The sequence below is a fragment of the Parasteatoda tepidariorum genome, chromosome 11 (assembly GCF_982258835.1).
Source record: "Parasteatoda tepidariorum strain Cologne lab strain chromosome 11, Ptep-v5.0, whole genome shotgun sequence".
Classification (NCBI taxonomy): Eukaryota; Metazoa; Arthropoda; class Arachnida; order Araneae; family Theridiidae; genus Parasteatoda; species Parasteatoda tepidariorum.
Genome location: NC_141765.1, coordinates 60232465 through 60259669, shown reverse-complemented (window position 1 = coordinate 60259669; position 27205 = coordinate 60232465). Strand labels below are relative to the sequence as shown.

General features: G+C 28.7%; 1 protein-coding gene across 1 annotated transcript in view; it reads left to right on the top strand.

Moving 5' to 3' along the window:
* LOC107457167 (transient receptor potential-gamma protein) overlaps nt 1-27205 on the top strand; it is a 49693-nt gene that overhangs the window by 10470 nt on the left and 12018 nt on the right. Inside the window, exons 3-13 of the mRNA XM_087154566.1 lie at nt 861-1098; nt 1747-2091; nt 4530-4700; nt 7412-7646; nt 10762-10914; nt 12210-12349; nt 17205-17317; nt 19817-20071; nt 21908-22103; nt 23620-23781; nt 26740-26775. Of these exons, the coding sequence (XP_087010692.1) occupies nt 861-1098; nt 1747-2091; nt 4530-4700; nt 7412-7646; nt 10762-10914; nt 12210-12349; nt 17205-17317; nt 19817-20071; nt 21908-22103; nt 23620-23781; nt 26740-26775 (2044 nt within the window). The remainder of the gene's footprint in view (nt 1-860; nt 1099-1746; nt 2092-4529; nt 4701-7411; nt 7647-10761; nt 10915-12209; nt 12350-17204; nt 17318-19816; nt 20072-21907; nt 22104-23619; nt 23782-26739; nt 26776-27205) is intronic.

Sequence of the window (27205 nt, the reverse complement as noted above, 5' to 3'; positions counted from 1 at the left end):
CGATCACTCCATTTCTCTTTCCTTTTATTTCCCCTGTTTACGCCTCACCGCGTCACTTGCGACTATACATTCCTATACAATAAATCATTGTTACAATGTCCTGTACCTACCATTAAAGTTTATACCATGAATTCGGGACCACCCTGTATATATATATATATATATATATATATATATATATATATATATATATATATATATATATATATATATATATATATATATATATATATATATATATATATATATATATATATATATATATATATATCCTGAAAGCATTGGCTAATGGAAGAACCGATCACAAATCATCAATCCTTGTCGTTTTCTAAGAGCTATGGAGCTGGAGTCATCGGTACTTTAAAACATATTATCAAAGGTACTTTATCAACGATACTTTAAAGCATTATCAAAGCTCAGAAAAGCAAATTCTTAACTTTCCCATAAACTTTCTCGAGGAATCATCCTGCTGCATTATAAATACGTACATTAAAAGCAATAAAGGAACTTCTGCAGAAATTCAAAGGAAGAGGACCTTATAGTTCAGATTTCTCCTTTTGTGACTTCCACGTCTTTGATGAGCTCAAGAGACAGTAGTTTCAAACGGAGTTAAAGTCAAGATGTGCAAGTGAAACTAGTCCAAATACCTTCCAATTGTTTTTATAAGCATTGGATTGTATGATTAGTGTCACAGTGGGACAAATGCCTGAAAAATCTGAACAATATTTTTGAGTCTTGTTAAATAAATTGTATGAAATAATCTCTGGCTCGTTACTTAATGACTTTACCTAATGTTTCAAAGATGCATTGCTTAAAAGAAAATGTAAGAATTGTATATATTTATTCTTTTTTTTATGCAGATTATTGTCAAAGCACAAAGACAATTCACGTTTTAATATCAATTGCCGCGATGCCATCGGTAGAACAGCTCTAGTGGTGGCTATTGAGAATGAAAACATGGAACTTATTGAACTTTTGCTTGCAAATGGAATCAAAGCAGAAGATGCTTTGTTACATGCAATCAGTGAAGAATACGTTGAAGCAGTAGAAGTTCTTCTCCAGCACGAAGAAAAAATTTACAACCCTGGAACACCATATGTAAATAAATTTACTTATTTTTATTTTATAATAATTTATGCCTTATTTCCATTTATACTAACCAATTTGCAAATAAGATGACTTATATTTTTTGATACTTATTATCTACAAAAGAGTAGATCTATTTTTATTCAGTATATGGATTAGTAAGAATAAATAAAAATGCTTTATTGGGACTACTTATAAGTCCACAAGTAAGTTAAGCTTTTTGATAATACCTACTAATCCGAAAATTAATGATTTAATTACTTTGACAACTATTAGTTCTCAAATTGGGTAGACTTAATTTTAAGTAAGTTTGTCATATTCAAAAATGAATTTATTTTTTCTGATACTTTTCTTAAGTTATTACCACAAGCGGCATTACTAAATTCTAGCATTGTATCAATTACCTACCATATCATTTATTAGATTTCAGATTTTCTTCATCTGCATGTGTTGTAGCTTTTTCTTTGAAAACATTTAAGAACCTTTCAAATGGCCTCAAAATAATTATTTTATTCTAAATGAGTGTTTTAAAATGTATGAAAAAAAGTTTGGTTTGATATCAAAATTTTGTATTACACTTGGTGCTATTTACTTTAGTGCGAAACATTGAAGCACCCAATTAACTTCCACTAACTATATCCATATTTAATTCTTTTTCAGAGTTGGGAAGCAATTGACAACGATATGGCATCTTTTACTAAAGATATTACTCCATTAATACTTGCATCGCATCGAGATAACTACGAAATTATAAAACTTTTACTTGATCGAGGGGCATCTCTTCCAATGCCTCACGACGTTCGATGTGGTTGTGACGATTGTGTTGTTGCTACCAAAGACGATTGTTTAAGACATTCTCGATCACGTATCAATGCATATCGAGCTCTAACGTCTCCATCACTTATTTGTTTGTCATCAACAGATCCTATTCAAACAGCCTTTACTCTCAGCTCTGAGCTTGCTAGATTGTCATCTGCTGAACATGAGTTTAAATTTGATTACATGGTAAATATTACAATGATTTGTACAACTTTTATTGCTAGATATCCGTACTATGTAGCTTAGCTTAGACTTAGAGGTTGGGCAGCTCCAAAGAGCAGGGCACATCGACCTGAGGTCCATTGTACCCAAACCCTAAATCATGATTAACAAAAAAGCTTTATAGCTGAAATGAAGTTCAGCAAACACCTGACAGCAACGTTTTGCAGTTCCCAGGCCTTAATGAAATGTGGCCCTAAATGCTCAAATATTTGAGCAGAATAGACCTCACAATCGCAAAGTATATGTAGAGCATTCTCCTCCGCAAGACGACAACCTCGACAAAGAGAATTCGATTCAATACCTATTATGTATAGGTGTCTGATACTGTGTCCTGAGGGTGAGTGAGAAGGCCAAAGATCTTCCTCAAACTGTCTCTGTTTAGCTTAAGAAGCTATTTTTGACGTACAATAGGAAAGTCGCGATTCAGCTCTATAGCTTGTCTCTGACCATCTAAGTTGCATCATTGCTCATGGGTAATTTTGCCATAGAGCTTGAATATAGAGGCCCTGAATGATGTGGGAGAGATTCCCAAGGCTGGTTCAGGGCCCTGAAAATTGCAGTGGAGCCAGCCCATGCTGCTTCGTCAGCCAGCTCATTTACATGTATCCAATGTAGGTATACCTTGTTATGAGTAACGAGGTCACAGAGAACTGAGAAGCACTCATACACTAGTGAAGAGGTGTCCGTACGTTGTAAGATGGTGCACAATTATGAGTAAACTGAATTAGACATCTTTTTTCTAGAAATTTTCTTAGTTCTCGAAATTTCCTTCCCTAAAAAAACATATCATAATTTCTGTATGCTCTCAAAAGGATACAGCAAGAGTGGCGATTTTAAAAATTCTAAATAAGAAACATTTTTTAAAAATTAAGTCTTAAAATTATAATTATGTATCTAAAAGAAATATGGTAAAGGCAAAATATCTTCATCGTCTTTGATGGCAGTTTTGTCTTTTGATGAAAATTTTAAACGGTGGTTTGACTAAATCGAGGCGGAATTTCAGTTATACAACACTTAATGTCGCCGATGAGGTTGTTGAGGGTTTGTTGATACAAATAATTTGCTTAAAAAATAATAATTAGAAAAAATAAGAGATTTTGGTCCCTTCATAGTTTTTTCGTCTTAACTGTTTGAACATGGATTTAAACCTAGTTCATTTCATGGCATTTCAACTTTAATTGCGTTTTTGAAAATAAGGTTGTTATTACATAATATTTAAACCCACATTGAAAGCGTTTCAGAAAGAATTCTTCATATAAAGTTTATAAAGTTAAAATTTTTCATATTCATACAAGGTTAAAATTCATATAATTCAGATTCAAATTCATATAAAGTTAAAATTATTATTTATTATTATTATTATTCAATTTTTTAATTTGAATCTAAATTTTAATTTAAATTTCGCTGTGATGCAGTGATCTATCAAAAAATATACTTTTTTTAATGTATATTTTTGGAGTCTATATTTGAAAAAGTGCCCGGCCATTTTGTTTATTGAACCCTTAACCACTAATTAATAATCTGAAACCATAAAACTCTTTAAAATGCATTTTTTAATAAATATATTTTTAAAATTTTCACTACATTAGATGGACAGTTTTGCTCTGTGGATGAGTTATTCCGCTATTGATGATGGGACTCAAAAAATCTTAAGGAAATTTTTTAAATGATGATTCAAGTTAGTAGGTTTGGGAAAACTTTTCCTGATTTGCTGAAGTATTACACAAGAATGCGCAAAATACTTTGAATAAAATACACAGTTTCTCTCTAAAAAAGAATTAGAAGGCCTCCTAACTAACTGAAAAACATATCTGATTTAATTTAAATACTCAAATGCGAGTTTTATTGTTAAAAGATACAAAATACAAAACCTGCACAGATGCATATCTTCTTCAATAAAATAGTACAACTAAAATTATTATTTAATAATGCTTTATTTATAAACTAAGCATCAATTAGCAGAAACATTTGAGAGATACATTTAAGCGAATAAGCTTTCGAAATGAGTTTTTAAAATTTTAATTAATTTTTTAAATTTTATTATTATTATTTTTTTATAATGACATAGAAATTTACTTTGGACTTGTGTTAGTTGAGGTCATAATAGCTTAGAAAGTTCCTCTTAAATAAGGTATAAAGTGTATCGGAAGAAACTTTTTCAGCAACGTGCTATTAAAATTTTAGCTATGTGTTTCGCTTTTAATTTTATATTTTGTCATTCTCTACATAAACGCTTATTTGAACAAAAATATAACTTTTTTGTGACTTCTATAGACTTGAAATATATTTTTACTCCTGTTTATTAGCATGCGCAAAAATATGATACATTTAAAATTCCTTATGCATTTTATAATATTTTAACATGTGCAAATATTTTCATATTTTATTATTCTACTTAAAAGGAATTACGTAAAAAATGTGAACAATATGCAACAGCACTCTTGGACCATACTCGTACATCATATGAATTAGAAGTTATGTTGAATTATGACCCACATGGACCACTTTGTGAAAAAGGAGAAAGAATGAAACTTGAAAGGTTAAAGCTGGCTATCATAAGCAAACAAAAATCGGTAATTTGTATTTTCTAAGTTTCTGTTCTTTTTAGTCCATTTTTAAGTTATATTTTATGAGTAAAAATTGTTTTAGTTCAAAAGTACAAATTAATTTACTTCATAAGCTCAAATTATTTTTACTTAATAGGGATAATTATTTTGATTTATAGGTTATTTTATGCTTAAAGGATCATACTATTTTTTACTATGCTGGTAACTTACGCAGTTTGAAACACTTTTGTAATTTTTTCAAACCTCCTAAATATAAAAAAAAAAATAATGAATTTATCATATAAAAATCTGTTCAGAAATTTTTTTACTGCATAACTGCCTTAAAGATAAAGACTTGATTTCCATGGGATTTGAAATATTCTCTTTGATAATAGTTTTGGATATCGTTGAGGAAGTCTTCAAATTTTCTCTTTAAAAAGCGTTTTCTTCAATGATATTAAATGATCAAGGGCAGAGACATAAATGTTGCTTCTTTCTTCTCTGTCTGTACTATCTGACAATCTTACTAAAGAGGGTAATATATTGGGGTAATGTATTTCTTGATAAAACATTAAACAACATTTTCCTACCTAATATGGGGCCAGTGCAAGAATGGTCAACAATGCTCTTTTAAGATTCGAATGTCAATATATACGGTTGGGGATTGGGAAAAAATTCATCAGTTCACCCATTTTGCAGTGATGGGAAATGAGCTTGAATGTCGTTTTCAAACTTTTCGTTGGTCTTAAAATTTTGTTCTGGAAAAGCATGAACACATAGTTCAAGCCAACGAGAAAGGGGCGTTATTTAATCAGCTTGGTGTAGAATATGAAATTAATTACTTTTTGTACTTATTACGAACAGCTTTTAAATTGTGAATTAGAACAATATTGTAATTGAAACAATATAATAATTGCATACAATTTTCTGATTTATTAAATATATTTTTAAATGAGACTAAAGATGAACTTAATATTAGTGGTACATGGAAAAAAATTAATCTGAAATTTTTGTCCTGAGGTAAAAAATAAATAAATAAAAACTATTTTCAAAAAGTGGGAGCGTGAAACAGATATAAACTTTAAGGTCTGACAAAAGTACATTTATAATTCCGTTTAGTGTAAGAAACTGACAAATTACTGCAAAAGTCTTCTATAAAGGACGTAATACTTTTGTTTCAATTTTCAAATTTTAAATCATTTTCTCATGTTTTTGTGAAAATTTTTTAACAATACATTTTTATTTTCTCGAACATAAAATGAGCGATAAGTCAAAATCGCGTAATGATCGTAACACCATTTTTCGCATGAACTTACTGTTTAAGTTAATCTGTGGCCACAATATCAAGTGAAAAAATTATTATTTCTTTAACTTAATAAAGTGATATTTATTTTTCATAAGTAGGGATTATTTAGCGCAAATAACCCAAGTATCAAGTGAGAATTAAAAGTTGCTGTAGTTATTTTGTCCTGACTTCGTGAGAAGTACGCGTAGTCACTAAAGAAACTAGCCAACACTTTAAACATTCATCAGTTTATCCAGAGTTTTTTTTTAACAGCATCTTTTAAGCACATAAATTTGACAATATTTTGGCTAAAAATGAAGGAAAAAAGAGTGTTCTTCGTAGTTCACTCAAGTTTTGGAAATATCTTATGTGTGAAGCCAAATTCTGAAATTCATGTAAAATATAAATATATACATTTTTTACTTATTGTGAATCCAAAATAAAAATTGGAAGTATACATGATATTTACACCGAAGAGCCATTACATTATGACCACCCTCCATCTATAACAATGGGCTTGCCCAGGCTTTCACGGTTTCTCGTCCAGGAACAATGTTTTCATGGGGCACATTATCCTCATAGGACCCATAATCCTCATAGAACAATCCCTGACGTCTGTAAGCTACTTGAACATAGTTGCAGACCAGGTTCACCCATTCATGGCAACAGTTTTTCCTGCGGGGGATGGTGTTTACCAACAGGATAATGCACCATGTCATAAGAGTCGAATCGTCATGGATTGGTTCGAGAAACATTCCAGTGACTTTCAAATCATGTCTTGGCCCCCAAATTCACCTGACCTTAATCCAATAGAGCATTTGTGGTCCTACTTGGAAAACCAAATTCGTGCTGCCACGCTACCCCCTCGCAATGTGAGGGAATTGCAGGACCAGTTGGTGAGCGCTTGGTACCAGATACCTCAGATTACCTATCAGCACCTTGTGGAATCAATGCCACTGCGGGTGCTAGCAGTTTTGAGGGCTAAAGGTGGTCCTACGTGTTATTAGCAGGGTGGTCATAATGTAATGGCTCTTCGGTGTATTTCCCGGTTCGATATTTTGTTATTAAATTTTTGAAAATTTTGTGACTTTTTTAATTATTTACTTTACAATAAATTTTCCATTTACGTTTATAAATAACATTCTGTAGTTACTGCGTTTATCAGGTTCAGCTGTAGGCCTCAAATGGTGGAATAGTAAATGGTTAATGGTAGATTGTGAGAAAAAGGTTAAGAAACTTACGCAAATAGCAAGTTCATCACATTCCAGAATTAAAAGTTCAATAATAGCTATAACACTACGTCATATAGAGGGAGTTTTAAAACAAGTATGGATTTTATTTCTACCTATAAATTTATGTATAGCAAAAATTTTTGCTAGGTATGTTTTTAAGTTCACTGCATAAAAAAAACGTTTGATTAGTAAAAGCCTAATTTCTGTTAATATCTTTACAGTTCGTGGCACATCCAAATGTTCAGCAACTCTTAGCGTCAGTCTGGTACGAAGGCAGTCCAGGATTTCGTAGAAAAGGTCCAATAGGTCAACTAATAGAAATCTCTAAAATTTTTATGCTTTTTCCTGTGTATTCTGTTGCATACATGATTTCATCAAATAGTTCATTAGGATTGAAAATGAAGCAGCCATTTACAAAATTCATCGCTCACTCATCAGCTTATTGCTTCTTTTTATGTAAGTAGATTTGTAGACGTTCAATATTTCTTAGAAAATAAATGTTAGCCTAGACAGATGCCTAAAACGGTATGAAGAATCTGAAAACTGTCTTTGTAATATTTACGATATACACAGAAGAGCTATTACATTATGACCACCCTCCATCTATAACAATGGGCTCGCCCAGGTTTTCATGGTTTCTCGCCCAGGAACAATGTTTTCATGGGGCTCATTAGGACCCATAATCCTCATAGGACAATTCCTGACGTCTGCAAGCTACTTGAACATAGTTGCAGACCAGGTTCACCCATTCATGGTAACAGTTTTTTCTGCGGGGGATGGTGTTTGCCAACAGGATAATGCACCATGTCGTAAGGGTCGAATCGTCATGGATTGGTTCGAGGAACATTCCAGTGACTTTCATGTTATGTCTTGGCCCCCAAATTCACCTGACCTTAATCCAATAGAGCATTAGGGGTCCTACTTGGAAAACCAAATTCGTGCTGCAACGCTACCCCCTCGCAATGTGAGGGAATTGCAGGATCAGTTGGTGAGCGCTTGGTACCAGATACCTCAGACTACCTATCAGCACCTTGTGGAATCAATGCCACTGCGGGTGCTAGCAGTTTTGAGGGCTAAAGGTGGTCCTACATGCTATTAGCAGGGTGGTCATAATGTAATGGCTCTTCGGTGGATATAACTTAAAGAAACGAATCGTCAAAAATAATGTACAAAAGTTAGTATAAAAAATTAAAGCAAATAAAACAGATTAAAAATTCAGCCAAAACAAGAAATTTTGGCGGAATTTGACGAGGTACTTAAATAAATAATTTCTGAAACTTCCACACAAGAATGTTTTTGAACTATGATCTTGATTACACGTTTCTATACTGTTAAAAATTTTGGAGCCGCCGAACCATAATTATCATCCAAATTTGCCGTAACTTTAATGTAATGCTAATTTTAGCCAACTCATCATATTTCATAACCTTCATTATACGTTACTGGGACTCAACTTAAACTGAAACACGGTTTGATTTGACCCCTTAGCAAGGTCGTAGTAAATTTGCACAATTTTATGGTTCAAGGTAACAAAAATATGGTTCAACGTGGAACCGATTTATCGGATAGTAATATCTGAGCTGTGTTTATACAATATTCTTAATACCTTTCCAGAAGCATCAACCTTGATGTATATAGGTATGACTCCTTAGTATAATTTTCTATGAAGTTCTACTTGAAATGCATCTAGACAAGGATCTTTAGTACTCATTTCCAGAAATATTTCCAGATTCATTCCTCTACTTAGATGCATATTGTTTTCAAGCACCCTTTTCTTAAAACTTCTATAAACTTGAACTCTGAAGTAGATTCAACTTCGTCCTGAAAACTTAGTTCTTTTTCGAAAAACTTCTGCTCATAATTGCGTCTGGTCAAGACTATTTAGAAGCTATTCCATTAGCTTCAGATTTGCAATAACTTTTATGTTTGTTTAGAAAAAATTTCTTGTTCTAATTGCATTAAAATTTTTTGGTTACCGATTAGCTATCAATAACAAAACTCATGATGTTATGCATAATAACTGTCAACACTATAGATCTGATTAGAGAAAAATATCAAGATAAATTTTTAAATATAAATAAAAAATGTCGATTTCCTGTTCCAAGGACGCATTTGGTCTGCTATTAGGTATAGGATTTATTTATTTCACTCTTTTATATGAAGTGGTTTGCTGCCAAAGAACGAGAAAAGTAACTGAATGAAAGAATTCGTCTAAAAATAAGAGCTACTAAATCTAATTCTCAAAAATGTTATCTACTCTTATACTTTGTTTTGCATTTGATGTTTTTTTTTCTTTGTCCACTATGCGATATAATGCAGATTTACATGATCGTATTTTTAACGCGTCTTTGAGGTATACACGATATTCAACAGTATTGGATTCAACCTTTACCGAGAAACTATATCGAGAGAGTCCCAATTCATTCAAATTAATAGTTTTCAAAAATTTACAACAAGAAAAAGATTACAGTTAAATTAAAAAAAAATTTAATTCATGTGACATGGCTTAAATTTTTCCTCCTAGGCTCATGGTTTAGTTCAAAATGCTTTTGACAGATGGCGTTGCGAATACCAAACCTCTAAATCAAAGAAAGTAATTAAAAATAAAATCACAACGTGTTATATTATTTGTGATTTTGGCTGATGGTCGATATTTTGAAAGTATTGGAATATGAATTAATTTTTTAAAAATATATTGAAAAGTTGTGATGTGATTATCAATTATTATTATTATTATTTTATTATTATTATTTTATTATTATTATTTTTTTTTTATTTGCATGTTAAGTAGCAGTAATGCAAATCAGTCAAAAAAAAAGTTTTGAACTGAAACCAGGAACTCTCAGAAATTTTTTTTTATGTTATATCTCAGAAATTTGCTACAGGTGCTTTTATTTTAAAAATTAAACTTTTGAAATATTTAAAAGCTATCTGTCTAATTTAGGACACCCTGTATGTAGGGTGATCAATAAATAGGGAGCCAAAAGCCATAGACAATAAGATTTCATTGATACTGTGAAAATTATAATCAAGTCAAAAGTATTTACTGTCATTATTGAGGCATTTATAATAATGGCATGAGTTTCAGTCAAAAGCATGGTCGCAGTAGATTGTTTTGAGAACTATTTGGAACCACTTGTTTCAATCTCTGACCTACCAAATACAGTCATATTATACGGGAACAAAAGCAAATTGTGATATAAGATAGAAGATTTTCCACTTGAATTTCCTAATAATAATTTTGGTTGAATTAGCCATTGATCATTATCGTGCTGATTGCGTGTCATTTGTTTGTTGACTTCAGCAGACTATATGCACCATCTAGCGCTCTCTTTGTCAAAGAATTCTTTACAGGCAACTAAATTTTACTTCCAAACTTTGCAAGTACTATTTCAGAGTTAGATATTCGTACTAATACATGGCTTTTTGTCTATTGAACTCCCCTAGAAAAAATTGTTTAAGAAAAAAAAAAAAAAAAAAAATTGAACAAACCATGTTTGCTAAATATGTTCCAGACAAATACTCTTTTATTATGAAATATCTATTATGGAAATTATTTTGACTTTATTAGTGCTTTTAATCATGGCATCTCAAAGAGTAGAAACATTAGCTATGGAATGGATTGGAACAGATTATCTTAGAGAAATTTTACAATATACTAGAGAACACGAGCGTGGAAAGCCTCCCGGAATAGTTGAATCTGCAATAGTTCTTTTTGTGATAGGTAAGTAAACATTTATTGCTCAGTTTTACCTAATAACTTAAGTAGACTAGAAAAAGAATAAAGGTGGATTTTACTTTTTCCCTTTTATTTCATTCATTCTGCTATGCAATGTTTTGTTTTATAACTGTCATTTTTATAGCTAATAAAAGCAAAGCACTTTTAGAAAATAGAAGATGGAATTGAGTTTAAAGGCACTTTTTTTCTTTCTAGAACTCTTTTAGCATATTCTTAGAAAATTCAAGATTTTTATTAGAATAGTGAAGCTATTTCGTTTTCAATTTAAACAGCAATTAATAACTAATAAGTAAATGAAAAAAGTTATCCAAGTATCATTCACTCACCAGTTACGTTAATTTTTTAAGCAAATACTTCTCAGCGAAAATAAATAGCTGTCTTCTTAACATATACAAAAAACATTTTCTCTAATACAACATGGAAACAGAAACCTAAATTAAAATGTCATGTTTTTGCATTAAAAGCGTATTTAGTAGTTAACAGTAGCAGCGTGTTTTCAAAAACTAAAAGATTTCACTTCTTAGCGTTCCAAGTTGGTTCGAAAGAGTATGAAACTATGAAACTAAATAAACCGATGAGAGTTTCTTAATTATTCCATAATGTAGCAACCAGAACTGGAAATGTTTTTTCAGTAACAGACCTCACAAGAGTGCGCTATCGATGCTGAAAAAGCGTGATTTCAGAAACGAGATTCAACAAAAAGTCCGGGATAATTCATTGAAGTTGAAGCCAGAATAGTTCTTCCAATTCAGAAGTGTCAAACCAGAGAGGAACTTCAGGAATCGATATAATTGTAAATTCCATTAAGGAAGTTTAAGCAATTTTTTTCTATAATAAACGATTCCTGTTTTGATAGCTGTATTTTGCTAAACAATGTTGCAACTTTACACATACTCTCACTACAATTGAAATATGCTTAGGATCAATAAATTCAACCGATTGCAGTTTACTCCCATCTCAAGCCACATAATATTGTCTGAATATCTAAAATCATTATTTTACAGCAGCTAAAAAAAAATTCGAATATGTTTCTCAATATCTTTAGGAATCTTTTTCTCGTTGGGGATAGAAAAAAAGTTAAATATTATATTTTAAAATACATCATTTCAATTGTTAAGATTTAGCTTTGAATTAACATATGTTTTTAAAACTTTCATTTCTATGTTCATAATTTTTTTTACCCTATTGTGCATTTGCATAATCTGTTTAATTTATGCAATGCATTAAAATAAAATAAATTTTCAATGAAAAAAGATTAAAAAAATTTAAATATTTTTCAGGTTTTGTATGGGCAGAAATAAAGCAACTTTGGGAAGCTGGATTAAAAGATTATCTATTGGACATGTGGAACGTGGCTGACTTTTTCACAAATATGCTTTACCTCACTTGCATAGGCTTAAGGTTTTCAGCTTGGATAATAGTAAAGATAATTTTTTGTATCTATATTTTATTCTCTTTCTTAACAACTTGAATAGAATTCGTAAAGCTCTCAAATTTATTTTATCTCCCAAACAAATAAACCAATCTCTAGAACTCGATAAAAATCATATGGATATCACTTTCTTCTTTGCATTTAAATCTAAATAGGATATCCCTTAAATGATCGATGATTTATAAAAGCAAATATGAAGAAGCCATGGGAGGTAGTGTACGGTTTACTGCGTTCTGCATAGGAAACCAGAAGGTTAAATATCAGCAAGTTTCAAAATTATCCAACAGACTGGACAACAGATGGCACTGCTAAGAAATGTTATAAAACAATGTTTTTGTAATGAAAACGCTGTCAGATATTGCTGGGAAGCGATAATTAATTGACCACTATCAAATCAGTCAAATATTATAAAAAAGGTAGTATTCAAACTGTTAACTGTGAGAAAAATCGTGTATTGACTGTTTTTCTCTAATACGGTTAAACAAACAGAATTTTATCCGTGTAAACAAATAGCCATTGAGAATCGAGAGCATTTTCTTCTAAAGCTCAAAGCTAAGACATGTGATAAAAATTAAATCTCTTGATACCTAACACGACAACAGGGTATGCTTAATAATCTTGAAGGGTTAAGTGTGTGGTGAAAACCTTATGAATACACTTACTTCCTTGCAGCTGGATACATACTTTTTACTGAAAGAGCTAATTTGTCAATCTCATGACCAACTGAACGGGGGTTCGAATTCCAGTTTCGACACTACAATATTTCCTTCATACTTAAAATACATGAGAAGTTTCCAGCGATCTGCTATCCTTAATTGATGACCTTAAACTATTGGAATGCGGAACACTCAATCACACCATAGAGCTGCTTAGCACAAAGAGTCTAGTATTTCTCTTCAGTCACGATAGATGGCAACACTAGGTAAACAAATTAAGCCACATTCCACTGTTCTCTTAGCAAAACATAACTCAACTACAATCTCTCAGCCTAACTGCAATATAAATTACCTAACGAAAAGCCTAACATAATCTAACTCCAATGTCTAGCTAAAATTTTATTTTTACTGTTCTGAAACTATGCTAGTTGTAAATGGTCACAAAACAGTATAGATTTATATTTACGTTTTCTTATCCCTACCAGTTGCAAACAATTTCAAAATTGCAAAGGTAGAGAAATGCTCCGAACCGTAAACTTTACAGTTAATTGGATGAACAGGGTTAATAGCCGGCAGTAGTAAGCGTAAAAATTTTACAGTAATTTTAGAATGACAATTCTTACATTGCAACAGACAGTTTGCGTCAACATTGTGGTTAGGGTGAAATTTGCAGACACCTCAGTAAATATTTCTGTTGGATCTTTCGAAATGTTGCAGAAAACAAAGTTTATAAGTATTTCATCAGCAGAGCCATCTGTTAGAGAAATTCGTAACTTTTTTTGAAATTCAAGGAGAATAAAACTGGTTTATTTCTTAGAACATAGCAAATCGTACAGTTCTTCCGTTTCACTTTCATTAATTTTCTTTTTTTGGGGGGGGGGGGGATCATACAAAGATTATATAAATGCATTTATGAATTTAAAGATTGAAAAAAAAAAGCCTTTTTTTCCTTCACAAAATTTATACGAACAGACAGAATGATACGAACTAGATAATCACGCTTAAAATTCCTAAGGAATTAAAAATAACTAAAATGTCTATTAACTTCCTATTTCTACTTTGAAACATCAGAAAACTATAAAAAAATTTTTCAGTGTTAGCTCAGATCAAATTACTCAGCCTTTTGGAAAGAAAAATAATATTTTAAGGAAACGTTATAAAACTTATATAACTTTATTGACTAATATAAAGTTTTCAACTTATATTAACTTATATAAACTTTATATGAATTCTTTTCACTAAACGGAATTTTAACTGCGAACAAAAAATTTTCATGTTATTTAAATTTAAACTTAAATTAGAACTCAAATTTAAGTTTAAATCTTTGTAATGCTCCCACCTTTGCTCCAGTACCAAACTCAAATTTCTCATATGTTCAATATTTTTACTACCAATTCGTTTAAAAATGCATAATAAAATAATATTCTTAACTTTCCTAAAATGCAGAAATCCTACTTCATTCAGTTTTCCAAAAAGTATCAATTTCATTCAATTTTATAAAACTTCAAGTAAATATCGCTTTTTAGATTGTAGACGGAACAAATATTGGAATTAAATTGATTTGAGAATCATTATGATTGTACCAATAATATCTGAAACTTATTTTTTTCATGTATGTAATTTAATGGAAGGTACTTATGTGTACGAAATGAGACGTAATTTATATGTAGATTCAGTGAAGGGTGGTAAACGAAAAAAAAAAAGTAAAGTAATAAAATGAATAATTTGTTATTGTAGATTATTAGTATAAGATGTGTGTTTAGAGAATAGGAAATAAAATTTAAAGCTAGTACTAAAGAATAAGTTAAGCAAATAAATCATTATAATAGCTTATACAAGAAATACTCCTTCACAAGAATAAGAAAATGAAAAGAAAGCACGTGGAACTAACAAAAAATCAATACTAAACGTTTTTGTACGGCTTCGTTAAAAGCATTTTTCTGTCAGCCTGAGATAATATTTTTCTTACAAGCACTTCTTAGCTTTTTCAGAACAAACATGATTATTTTTAATTGAAGCATAATTGATTTATGTATAGAGTATAACGGTTTCGGTTTTCTGAATTAAAAATAATTTAAGGGATACTTCAAAGAGATATTTTTACCATGAATGCACTAATTGATCAAATTATAAAAACGCGGGAAAATTTCACATCAATATTACTCTTTAAAAATTTGATTAATTTTTTTATTGTTACATTTAAGTGTTTTGAAAAATTAACAAGAAAAAAATTATTTCTTATTAATTAATGCATAACCATGCTTATTTTTCGAGAAAGTTGCCGAATCTAATCAATGCATAATTTTATCTAAAAAAAAAAAAAAAAAAACATTATATTAAAATAGCATGCAATTTAAAAACAGTTACAAAAAATGAACTGGTTTAAATACCCCTCCCCCTTAAAAAACATTTTTAAAGAAAATAGCGATAATGAACAATGAAAAAGCAGTTACATGAAATAACGAAAAACTCCTACAATTGGTATTTATCATTATTTTGTAAAAAACTGATAGAAAAGTGGGTTTATCACTATTTTCTTTGAAAGCAGTTATAGAAAAGAGTGTTTATCCCTCTTTTCTCTAAAAAAAATTAAAGAAAAGCATGTTTTCTTCAAAAACCGCTATAGGAAATTTTGTTTATCATTAGATTCTTTAAAAGAAGTTACGGAAAGAGCGTTCATCATCTCTTTTTTCAAAAAACAGTTATATAAAATTATATTTTACGTAATCTATTTTTATCCTTCATATTACTTGAAACTTTATCCAAATTTAAAACATTGGTGGTACCTAATTTATTAAATGAGAATTACACGGATAAACATTCCAAGATTCATTAATTTAAGATGCATTTCGTTTAACTACATAATTTTTATTGCTACAAATTTTTAGTAATATTCATGTTAAGATTAATTTAGGATAGTAATTTAGAAACTGCGCCTTGCAATTAAATTTTCAAAAAAAATTAATCAATAATTAAATAAAATAAATGAAAAATAAAGTTAAGTAAATGAATAAATAAAAAAAAAAAATTTCTTCATAAATTGGATACTTGAAGAATGTTTGCTTTTTTTTAATAGTATTTAACATTTGATGTCTACGCTAAAATATCAGGAAAAAAAATGGGAGTTTTTGAAGAGATTATTGATAACTTTAAGCGCCTTTATCACATTTTTTACCTGGTTAATTCGTGTACCTTAGGAAAAACTGAAAGGCTTAGTTTTAATTTTTTTTCCTTACGATCTTTAAAATCCTCCATAATAGCACGTATAACTTTTTGAAAACTTGAAAATATTAAATCGTTTAATCGTTTCTTTTGAGCAATTGCTCAAGAAAATGTTAAGGTTGGAGAATAAAAGAAATTTCTACATAATACTATAATAAGTACAAGTTTCAACCTTGTATAAAAAAATTAAAGTAATCCGTGAAATATTTTCTCAGTTACATCAACAAGCTTGTGGAAATGCATCTTGTTTTGAGTTAGTCTTTTTATGTTAAGGTATCATCAAGACAAATTATATAGTCATTATATAACTATAGTATAATTGTTTCTCAAGGGACGCACTTAGAGAATATGAACAGCAATCGGTTACAATTGTCGCTTGTTTGCGACGAGAGAAAGAGAGTGTGTTCAAACTAAAATTTACAAAATAATTTAAATAAATAAAAGAGTTATCTATCTTTCGTTTGCATTATAAATATTTATCTGTGTACATACACTCATGGAGAAAAAAATTAGCGCTCCAAGAAGGAGTCGTCAAAATGAAGCAAAATTTTACATACGTAATGACTACTTTGAAATAAGTAAATGATTAGAAAATCAAAGATTATCGTTTTTCTTTTATTTTCTAGTCATTTACTTATATCAAAATAGACATTACGCATGTATGATTTCGTTTCATTTTGACGACTCCTTCTTGGTGTGCTAATTTTTTTGTCCCTGAGTGTATATACAGGAAGACGAAAGATTCGGAAATGGTGGATCGAGGTTCGATTGTATAAGCGTTTTATTTGAATTTTGGTAGCTAAATTAACCATCAATAGTTTCAAGTAAATTAAGATACATAACTATGCAAAGATGTGTTTATTTTTCTAAATGTAAGAGTTTTGAATTCTTTCATATTTCTCAACTTTTCTTTTTAATTGTACAATTGATATATTTTATGTACGCAATGCATATATTCTTATAAGGTTCGGCGAGAAGTTTCACGTGGAATTCATGCTTATATACCACGGGAAGATTGGGATCCCTACGACCCAATGCTAATATCTGAGGGTATTTTTGGTGCTGCAAATATATTTAGGTAACATTATATTACTATAAGTATACATGGGGTGATCAAAATAATGGAAAACACTTCTACACTAACTTTATGCAAAAAAAATTTTCTTTTAGCAACAAATGCTTTAGAAGATTTTATATGGCAAAACTGTTGGTGCAATTTGAAAGATCATACTTGAAACTTTTAGAAATGATGTTATTTTTACAAATGCGAAGTTCGGATTGACCAAAATGAGAATTGGAAGTTAATTACTTTTTCTAGTCTTAATATCAGCGATTTTAAAATCAATCTATCGGATTGCGAGATTTATACAAGAAGGGATTTTAAATTATAGTGATATTGGGAAAGGAAATCAGTTTTTTATTTCTTACGCTTAATTTGTTCGATGCATATTTTGTATGGTTACTATTTCTTTAAATGAACTTTCGAATAGTGCAAACAGTTTTGCAACAAAATCATCCAGAACATTTGCTGCTAGAAGAAGAAATTGACTAAATAGAGTGAGTATAGAAGTGTGTGTTTTCATTATTTTGATCAACCTCTGTATATCTTTATAAATATATTGATAGTATATGTCTATAATTTTTTAGTCTAGACTCTTTTGCTAAATTTTTTATGGTTTGATAGTATTTCAGTTTGTAATCATTGATAAATCTTGATGAGTTCTTAGTACATGTGTGTGTGTTGTTGACATATTTTTAGTATTTATTTGTACTGATAGAATATTTTAATGAGTTAAAATATATAAATGATTTTTTTGTGCTATTTGAGTTTCTAACATAATTACAAACTTTAAGTACAGTTTTATTTTTGAAGGTTTTTATTAGATTTTTGTTAACAGCTACGGAGTTTTCAAAATCGAAAATTAAAATCGAATTAATTAAAAAAAAATTTAGGAGGGGGAAACACTGGGATGCTGCTAAGACTTCTCTGCGTACATAAGCGCAACACATTTAAAAAAGTTTGAGCGATGCATTCTACGCCATGTAATTTTAACATTTATCACTTTTTTTTATCTTTTAATTGTTAAAAAATTCATACAATACTGTACTATGATGAACTAAAAATCATTTGATGGTAAAAAGGCAAAGATAATGATTTGATTTAATGTAAAATGTCGCAGTCTCGAAAATTCTTATCTGAATTTGAAGAAAAAAAAGTTTAACGTCGGCAAAGATCAGTTTTTATCACGACTGCGAAAAAATAAATAATATACATTATTTGTTACTTTAACGAATCTTAACATATCTGGCGAAATGAGTGTTCCAAGAGGTTGCATAATGAAAAAATAAAATAAAAAAAAATTTAAAAAAAATTTAATTAAATTTTAAGATCTTTTTTTTTAAATTTTACACAAAATATTTTGTATTAAAACTAAATTTCTAGCTCTACGATTTAAAAAAAAAGAAAACTAATACAAATTGTTTGAGATGTTTTTTTTTTTTATAAAGTAAGTTCTTATACATATAAATACCTATAGATGGCGCCAGTAAAATAGTTTTGCATTACCTTCTTTTTTGAGAAAATAATATATTTTCTTGTCAAAACATATTTTTCTTTTCAGTTTTCATATAATCAATTTTACATTTTTTCCCCAATAATGCATATTTTTTTTCAATGTAAAATAACAGTATCATTAGTTCAGGGAAAAAATATATTGAGAGGAAAAAGTATATAGAGAGAGGGGGAAAAAAAGATACGTACTAAACAAATGAATATAATATATCGAATTCACAACATATCGAAAGTATATTAGCTCGCGTTTCCAATGCATCGAAATAGGATATCCGTTTCGTTTTCAAAACAATTTGAAACAATATTATTAAATAAATTTCTTTACGACGACAGAAAACTTCTAAGAATATATATTAAACTTTCTTATTCATGAGCAATTTTAAAGAAATTTTAAGAAACAGAATAAACTTTCATATTTTTGTGAAATAAGAAGCTATAAATAATTTAGTTTAATATAAAACAATTCCTTAAAAAACTGCAGGTAGGAATGAAGCCTCTACTGAAAAAGTTTAAAACTTAATTCCTTTTTGCATGATTGCAATTTTGAAAATATTTAATTGGTTAAAACTTTAACCATTTAAGAACATTTTGACCATTTTTTAAAAATCAAGTAAATATAATAGAAGGTATACCAGCAGACATTAACTTGTTCAGAAATAAAAGTTGAAAAACTTCTTTTCTGAGATATTTAAATCCAATTAACACAATTATTTTTGATAATAATAATTGCCAAAAAGAAACGCGTCAGAAAGGGATAAACTTTCTAAATCGTACGTTTGATGGTTAACTATTTTTATTAATTATGTTTTTAGAATTTCTTTAATACATTATATATCTTCGATACTTATTTATTGGAGTAACTCAAATAAAGGAGCTAAAATCAGAAATTAGCCTTTTAAATTCGGTTAATAATAAATAACCATTGATTTTAAAATGAACAAATATTGATATTTCATTAATTTTCTTTTTAATTAATATTTTTTTAATGCATGTTGTCTCTTTTAGCTTCTTGAAAATGGTTCATATCTTTTCCGTGAACCCACATTTAGGACCACTGCAAATATCATTAGGAAGAATGGTTTTTGATATCATCAAATTCTTTTTTATTTACTCATTAGTACTCTTTGCATTTGGATGTGGAATGAATCAATTATTGTGGTATTACTCAGATATAGACAAAGAGCTTTGTTATAGTGGTCCTAATGGATCTATGAATAGTAATTATGAACAATCATGCCTTATATGGAGAAGATTTGCAAAGTAAGCAATTACTTTATTGTTTAATATATAAAATTAAAGAAGGAACTATGTGGATCAACTTAATCAAAAATAAGTGATTTTACTAAAATATGGTCTTGTTGCTTTGCTAAATAAGCAGAGTGCTTTGCAATGAATGCCCTTAATATATATTTTTCAAATTCTTATCAAAATAAGAACTAAATTGTATACACATTGAGATTTGCAAATAATTATTTAATTGGGAAAGGAACAAAAATACGATCGAAATATGACAAATCACACTACTGGAACGCAAATTTAAGAAACAAGACTGGTTAGATTTTGAGAAGAAACAGAGTAGAGTTGAAAGACGATTATTAGAAACACTTTCAAGTTTCAACCATCAATTGAACCTGGTTTGATTTTATTACATCTGCCTTTCTCTTTTGTTAATTTTCTTTGTTAAATTCTTTTGTAAATTTTCTTTTCTGAAAATTCGATAGCATTTTTATTTTTTTCCTTGATTGCATTTTAATTTGCGATCCAAGTGTACAATTTTTGTTTTCATTTTTTATACAGATATTAGATGTGTAAAGGGTGGTCTTTCCGAAACTCTCAATATGTAAAAGTTACGCTAATCGAGAAAGAAGTACTCTGTATGCAAGAATAACGTATAAAAATCTGTCGACTCTAATATAATTCCTTCTTTATTATTATTTTCAATTTTCAGTGTTTGAAAAAGTGTTCAGAGTGTGCAGAAAAATAATTTATACTTCAATGGAATCAATAATGTAATCTTCTTTCTTTCTACAAGAAAAGAAAATTTTCTATCGTTTGTTCATGCATTCGAAATAAATTTTGATTTTACAACTTATTTAAATATTTATTGCTATAAATCTTACATTCTTTCTCCAAAAATGTTTAATTGTATTAAAAGCATTAGTACATTTATTAAAACAAAAAACATGATTAAGACTCAAATGAAGCTTTGCTAGAATCTGTCAGAATGTTTCAAGTAGTAAACTCGAAAATAAAAGAACAGAGGCATTAAGTTCTCAAATACTCTTGAATATAATTTTTTTCAACTCTTATATAATCCCGATACTTAATCTTTTTAAACAAATTGATTCAAAAACTCAACCAAAAAAAAAAAAATATTACTTTTTTTGGAACTGGTTTGAATTGATTTTTGAACCAATCACTTCAATTTTAAAACTGAAATTTTTGGTAAAGATTTTTTTGTTTCTTTTCAGTCTATTTGAAACATCTCAGAGCTTATTTTGGGCGAGTTTTGGATTAGTTGAATTAAAAAATTTTGAGCTTACTGGCATCAAAAGTTACACACATTTCTGGAGTTTATCAAATGCACTTGAATAATTTTTTAAAATCTTATTTAATCCCGGTACTTAATATTTTTAACAAATTGAATCAAAATCTAAAATAATAATAGTAATAATAATAATATTACTTTTTATGGAACTGGTTTGAATTGATTTTTGAACCAATCACTTCAATTTTAAAATAGAAATTTTTGGTAAAGATTTTTTTTTTTAATTCTTTTCAGTCTATTTGAAACATCTCAGAGCTTATTTTGGGCGAGTTTTGGATTAGTTGAATTAAAAAATTTTGAGCTTACTGGCATCAAAAGTTACACACATTTCTGGAGTTTATCAAATGCACTTGAATAAATTTTTAAAATCTTATTTAATCCCGGTACTTAATATTTTTAACAAATTGAATCAAAATCTAAAATAATAAAAGTAATAATAATAATATTACTTTTTATGGAACTGGTTTGAATTGATTTTTGAACCAATCACTTCAATTTTAAAATAGAAATTTTTGGTAAATTTTTTTTTTTTGTGTGATTCTTTTCAGTCTATTTGAAACATCTCAGAGCTTATTTTGGGCGAGTTTTGGATTAATTGAATTAGAAAATTTTGAGCTCACTGGCATCAAAAGTTACACACGTTTCTGGAGTTTATTAATGTTTGGTTCATATTCAGTAATAAATGTTGTTGTTCTTCTCAACTTACTGATTGCCATGATGAGTAGTTCGTATCAAATTATTTCAGTAAGTATAATTTAGTTATTTTTTACACATTTATGCTTTTTTTTTGTTTTTGTTTTTGAAATAACTAATATATCACATTAAAACTGAGTATTTAAGAATACTTGTCTTAAATTTTGTTTAATATCTATATTTATATACATCTATTGCAAATTTTTGAAACAAACATGTAATGATTAAATACCTATCCTCAATTACAAAAGTAGAATTCTATTAATATTTTTGATTATTAATTGTTTTTAATTAATAATTAAAATTGACTAAATAATTAAATGAATTATTATTTAATAACTTTCACTTAATAATTAAATTAATTAATAACTGTATTTAATTAATAATTAAAATTTAATTTTTTACTGGAGTATGTCATAAAGCATCTCTTAAGACATCTCATTCTCAAAAACTGTCTCCATTTAACAATTAGTTACTATAAAGGGCTTAACACTTTTTAAATAAAGCTTTCACTTTTTCCATATATAAGATGTAAATACTTTTAATAAAACAAAACTGAATAAGAAATTTCAGACCAACAAATCACTTAATAGCTCGTAATTTTTACGAAATTTAATAGCTTGTTTAGAATTATTTATTGAAAATATGTATACGCTATGCCTTATCGTACGTGACCTTTCCTACAATTGAAATGTATACAATTGAAATGTATAACTTTTTAATTATAAATGAAATCATTACTGGAATTTTTTAAAAAATTTATGAGCTAAGTTTAAAAAAAAATATACTAGCTAAAACACTTTTGTAAGAAAAAACAGTTTTTTTTTATTTGTTTGTGGGGCAGTTTCATATCATAAAGCATCTTAAAGATCCTCTATCATATCTTGTTAAACTAAATCTTTTCACAATTATATGTTAGTTTTTTTCTAAGTAATCAAATGTGGTTATATTTATACACTTAATAAAATTAAAATAATAGAATTGGCGTATCAAGGTTGCGAAATTTCCTCTCTCTCCAAACTTTTCATCTCTATGTTGCTATGGTTTCGGCAAATGCAGCTTTTTTTCCTCTCCAGGTATATTAAAATTTCTTACTGATACCAACTTGAGTGAGAAAAAAAGCTATATTTTGCCGAAACCATGGTAATGGAGAGGTGAAAAGTGTGGGGTGGGGAGTCGTCCATCTTAGGGACGCCTATTCTATTTACAAAAAGTACATAAGAAGGCTGGAAATTGTATTGAAAGTTGCAGATTGGGAATTTTGATATCTGAAGATTTTATCCCTTTCACCGTAGTGAGCTTTAGCCGACTTCTTGAATTAACTGATGGATGGTAATCAAAAGGAAAGGGATTGAAACTTAAAATTTTATTATATAGGTAAATAGGTATTGTATCTGATTTATATTTTTACGATGAGCCGAATGCAATCAAACCAAATGCGATTAGACCAATAATTCAAATGTCATTAAGAATTTGTGTAAAACTGTTCTCATTTTGGCTTTTTTATTTCAAACGTCCTTTGGCATATATGTCATCTAATTTATTTATTTGATAAACTCTTTGTTAGGAACGATCAGATGTTGAGTGGAAATTCGCAAGAAGTAAACTTTGGATGAGTTATTTTGAAGATGGATCAACAGTTCCACCGCCTTTCAACGTTTTTCCTACTCCTAAATTTTTTGGAAGGTTTTTGGCTTGCAAGAAGAAACCAGCCTCTCATTCAATCAAAGTAAAAATATGATAATTATTATAAAGAACATATTTCCCAATTTTAATTTATTCATTATCAATGCAATTTAATCAGGGTTTGAAATTAATGTTTGTCTATCTATCCGACATCATTAAAGTTTGTCTCAAACCACCATTAAGCAAATTGTCAGTGATTCTCCGAACCAGTTAAGGAATGATATGCTGTTTCGGTTTCTTTGAATTTTAATTTTCTGTTTTGGTTTTCCCAACAATGCATATTTCTTCATAATTGTGAACGTTGCACATTCTCTGTATTGAAATTTTTCTTTGAATTTTATTTTCTTTAAATTAATTAATTTTTTTTTAAAAAAAAGATCTAATGGAAGCATGCAAACTGACTAGTGAAAATGCATGCGGACCAGTAATAATCTTTAATTACCAAGCCTTTGTATCAAGGATTAAATTGTTTTAATTTATGAGCTTGATTTTAATATATGAGAATTCTCATAAAAAGTCACTTTCAAACCGCCTTCTGTACTATATGCTTGTTTAATGATTTATGTACATTCTTTTTAGCTGGAAAGTATCGTTAAAATATGAAATAAAAATAAAATTTTCCTTTTTACTGTTTTTCATTATTTTATGTAACTATAATTTACCTACATATCATTCCCTCAGTTGCCACTACTGATGAATTAAAATAAGACAAAATTTTTTCTCTGAAAGTAAGCAATAAATTTTGAAATTTGTATTTTTCGTTTAAAAATATTAAAAAATCGAATTCAGAAAAAGAATTTTAAATTTAATTTTGGATAACACAAATATTTCCACAGCATTATTTTAAATCTCCAAAATTATCACAGAATTAAAGCTATTAAAAAAATTCTAATGATTTACAAACACCAACATAGAAAAACATTGCAGCATGTTTTAAACTTAATCACAGAAACTTTAACAGTAGAATACATCAAAGAAATTAACATTTTGCTATATTTATCATTTGCTTGTGGCTTAGTTTTAAAATAAAATAAAATAAAATGATACCTAAAATGAATAATTTTAAGTTGAACATATTTGTATATAATTGTTTTAATAAAATCCACTTAAGCCTTACTACTACTTTTAAATGCTAATTAATTTGTCCCTTTATTACTAATAAATAAATTTAGGGAATGATTCTAGAAAATTAGCTATTGAAAATGATTATTGCTTGAAATATTTTTTCTTGCTCTTAGTATAATTATAAATCAAAACATTATTAGAAATCGCAATTAACGCTCATTTTTTTTTTCAATTTCATGAACTTTAAAGTACATATTTCCGAAGAATGACCCTTATATAAATAAACTAAAATAATCAATAATCTGTTCTATCTCATTTTCGACCACCATCTATTAGCTCTGTCTGTATTTCAATACGTTCTTTCAATGTTGAATATCACCACAAATCTCGAAGTAATTGTGAGGGTAATCATTTTATAAAAAGACTTAACAACACAAATTAGTGATTCGGTAGATATTGTTAGAAATTTCCTGGTAAAAAATGGTTAAATAACAATTTATTTAATTGTTATTTTACCATATTCAAACAAAACAGTTTAATCACCATAAATAAGAAGGTAATGAAACTGTTAACTGTGAGAAAATCGTTTATTAACTGCTTTCACCTAATACGGTTAAACAACCAGAATTTTATCGCACCTACTAAGCCCACCTAATGACGCCATTTAGTTCCTTGGAACATATTATAACCGAGAGGACTAATCTGTCAGCATCATGATCGACAGAGCTGATGTTCGAGTACCAGCGTTGACATCACAATATTTCCTCCATTCCCTTCCACACATAAGTAGTTTCCAGTGTCTTGCACTCCTCAATGTCCATTATCTAAGGAAAAGCCTAACTCCTATGTCCAGCTAAAAGTCTTTTTTATGACTTTGGAACCATGCTAGTTGTAAATGGCTAAAATCATATAGTTTTTAAGTCATAGTTTTATAACCATACTAGTTGTAAACGGTTTCAAAAACGCAAAGGTAGGAAATGTTCTTCACCTTAAGCTTTATTGTTAATCGGGTGGACAAACTGCTGCCGATTATTTTAACCTCATTTTAGAATGAAAATTCTAACAGTGTATTGATCAAGCAATTATTTTTATGAAGGAAAATTAGCTTAATTATTTGTATGGTAAGTAAGTATTAGTATTGGTAAGAATTGGTTTTATCATATTTTGCATATTTTTTCCTTCAAAGTTCTGTTGAGTTATAGAAACAATTTTTTTAATGTCTGTAATGGAACTAACATGGAATTTAATACTTAGTTGAAAATGTTATTCATTGATAGATACAAACATTTATATTTTTTTCCATCATTGTAAAAAGAAGCTAGTCTAATATCATAAAATACAGTATGTTGTAATGCTATGTATGTAATATCATAGAATTTTATGCATAATTCAAAATTTTAATATTTTCAGATTGCTGAAATTTCTCTGAAAAGTCATACCAAAAATAAATTGGTCCGGTATAAGGATTAAAATAGTGTGAATTTGAAACCAGTTGAACACATAACTTACTCACAAAAGTATTAATAAGGAATTAATATGATAATTATTTTCATTTAATTCACAGGTTCAATATTTTATAGCATTTATCATCACACACATTCTATTACTTTTCATGATACAAATATAGAACTCTTTTTCTACTTTGAGTTACTAATATAGTTAGTAAATAATAAAGGAAGTGATATAGAAAAATACACTTGCTGTAAATTATGTGTGCAATATTTTTGAAATAATCTTTTCAAAAGTTTTGATTAAATTTGTCCTATTTTCGATTCAACAGTTAAACTTAAGAAACTGATAATCTTTTATGTTCTGTTCAAAAAATTTCAAATACCACAGACAGAAATTAATTAAATGCTTTATAACTGCTTCGAAAATGCATTATTTGAAACTATAATGTTTTTGAAATCCAATTTGTTTTTCTTTCTTTTTCTAGTTTAAAGAAGGACTTGAAAGAGATGCAGTTTACAGGGTGAGAAAATTTTTGATGAAATATTTTTGTTCATTCGAACCTTGCCTTTCATAGAAATGTTAATGGATTTTTCACTCAATACATTGCTTTTAATGGTTGCAATGTAATTAAGAAATTCGAAATTAATATTAAATGGTTCCCTAAAAATGTTTTGTTTTAAATCATATTCTAAAATTCTGATTCTACAGGCTGTAACTTATTATAAAAGAGGAGAAAAAACTGGTTGCAAAATTACTTCCTTTTTTAGCTTGTTTTCGTGAAAAGCAAAATATCTATGACTGCTAAGAGTTATGGATACCACTGGAGAACAAATTTTTTGCTGTATTTGTACAAATACTTGATCTTGTCTAACTTGGATGTGGGGGTTTTAAACTTCAAAATAGTTTTGCTCTTAAGGCAACAGAAGTTTTTAGGGTATTTTTAGTAAAAA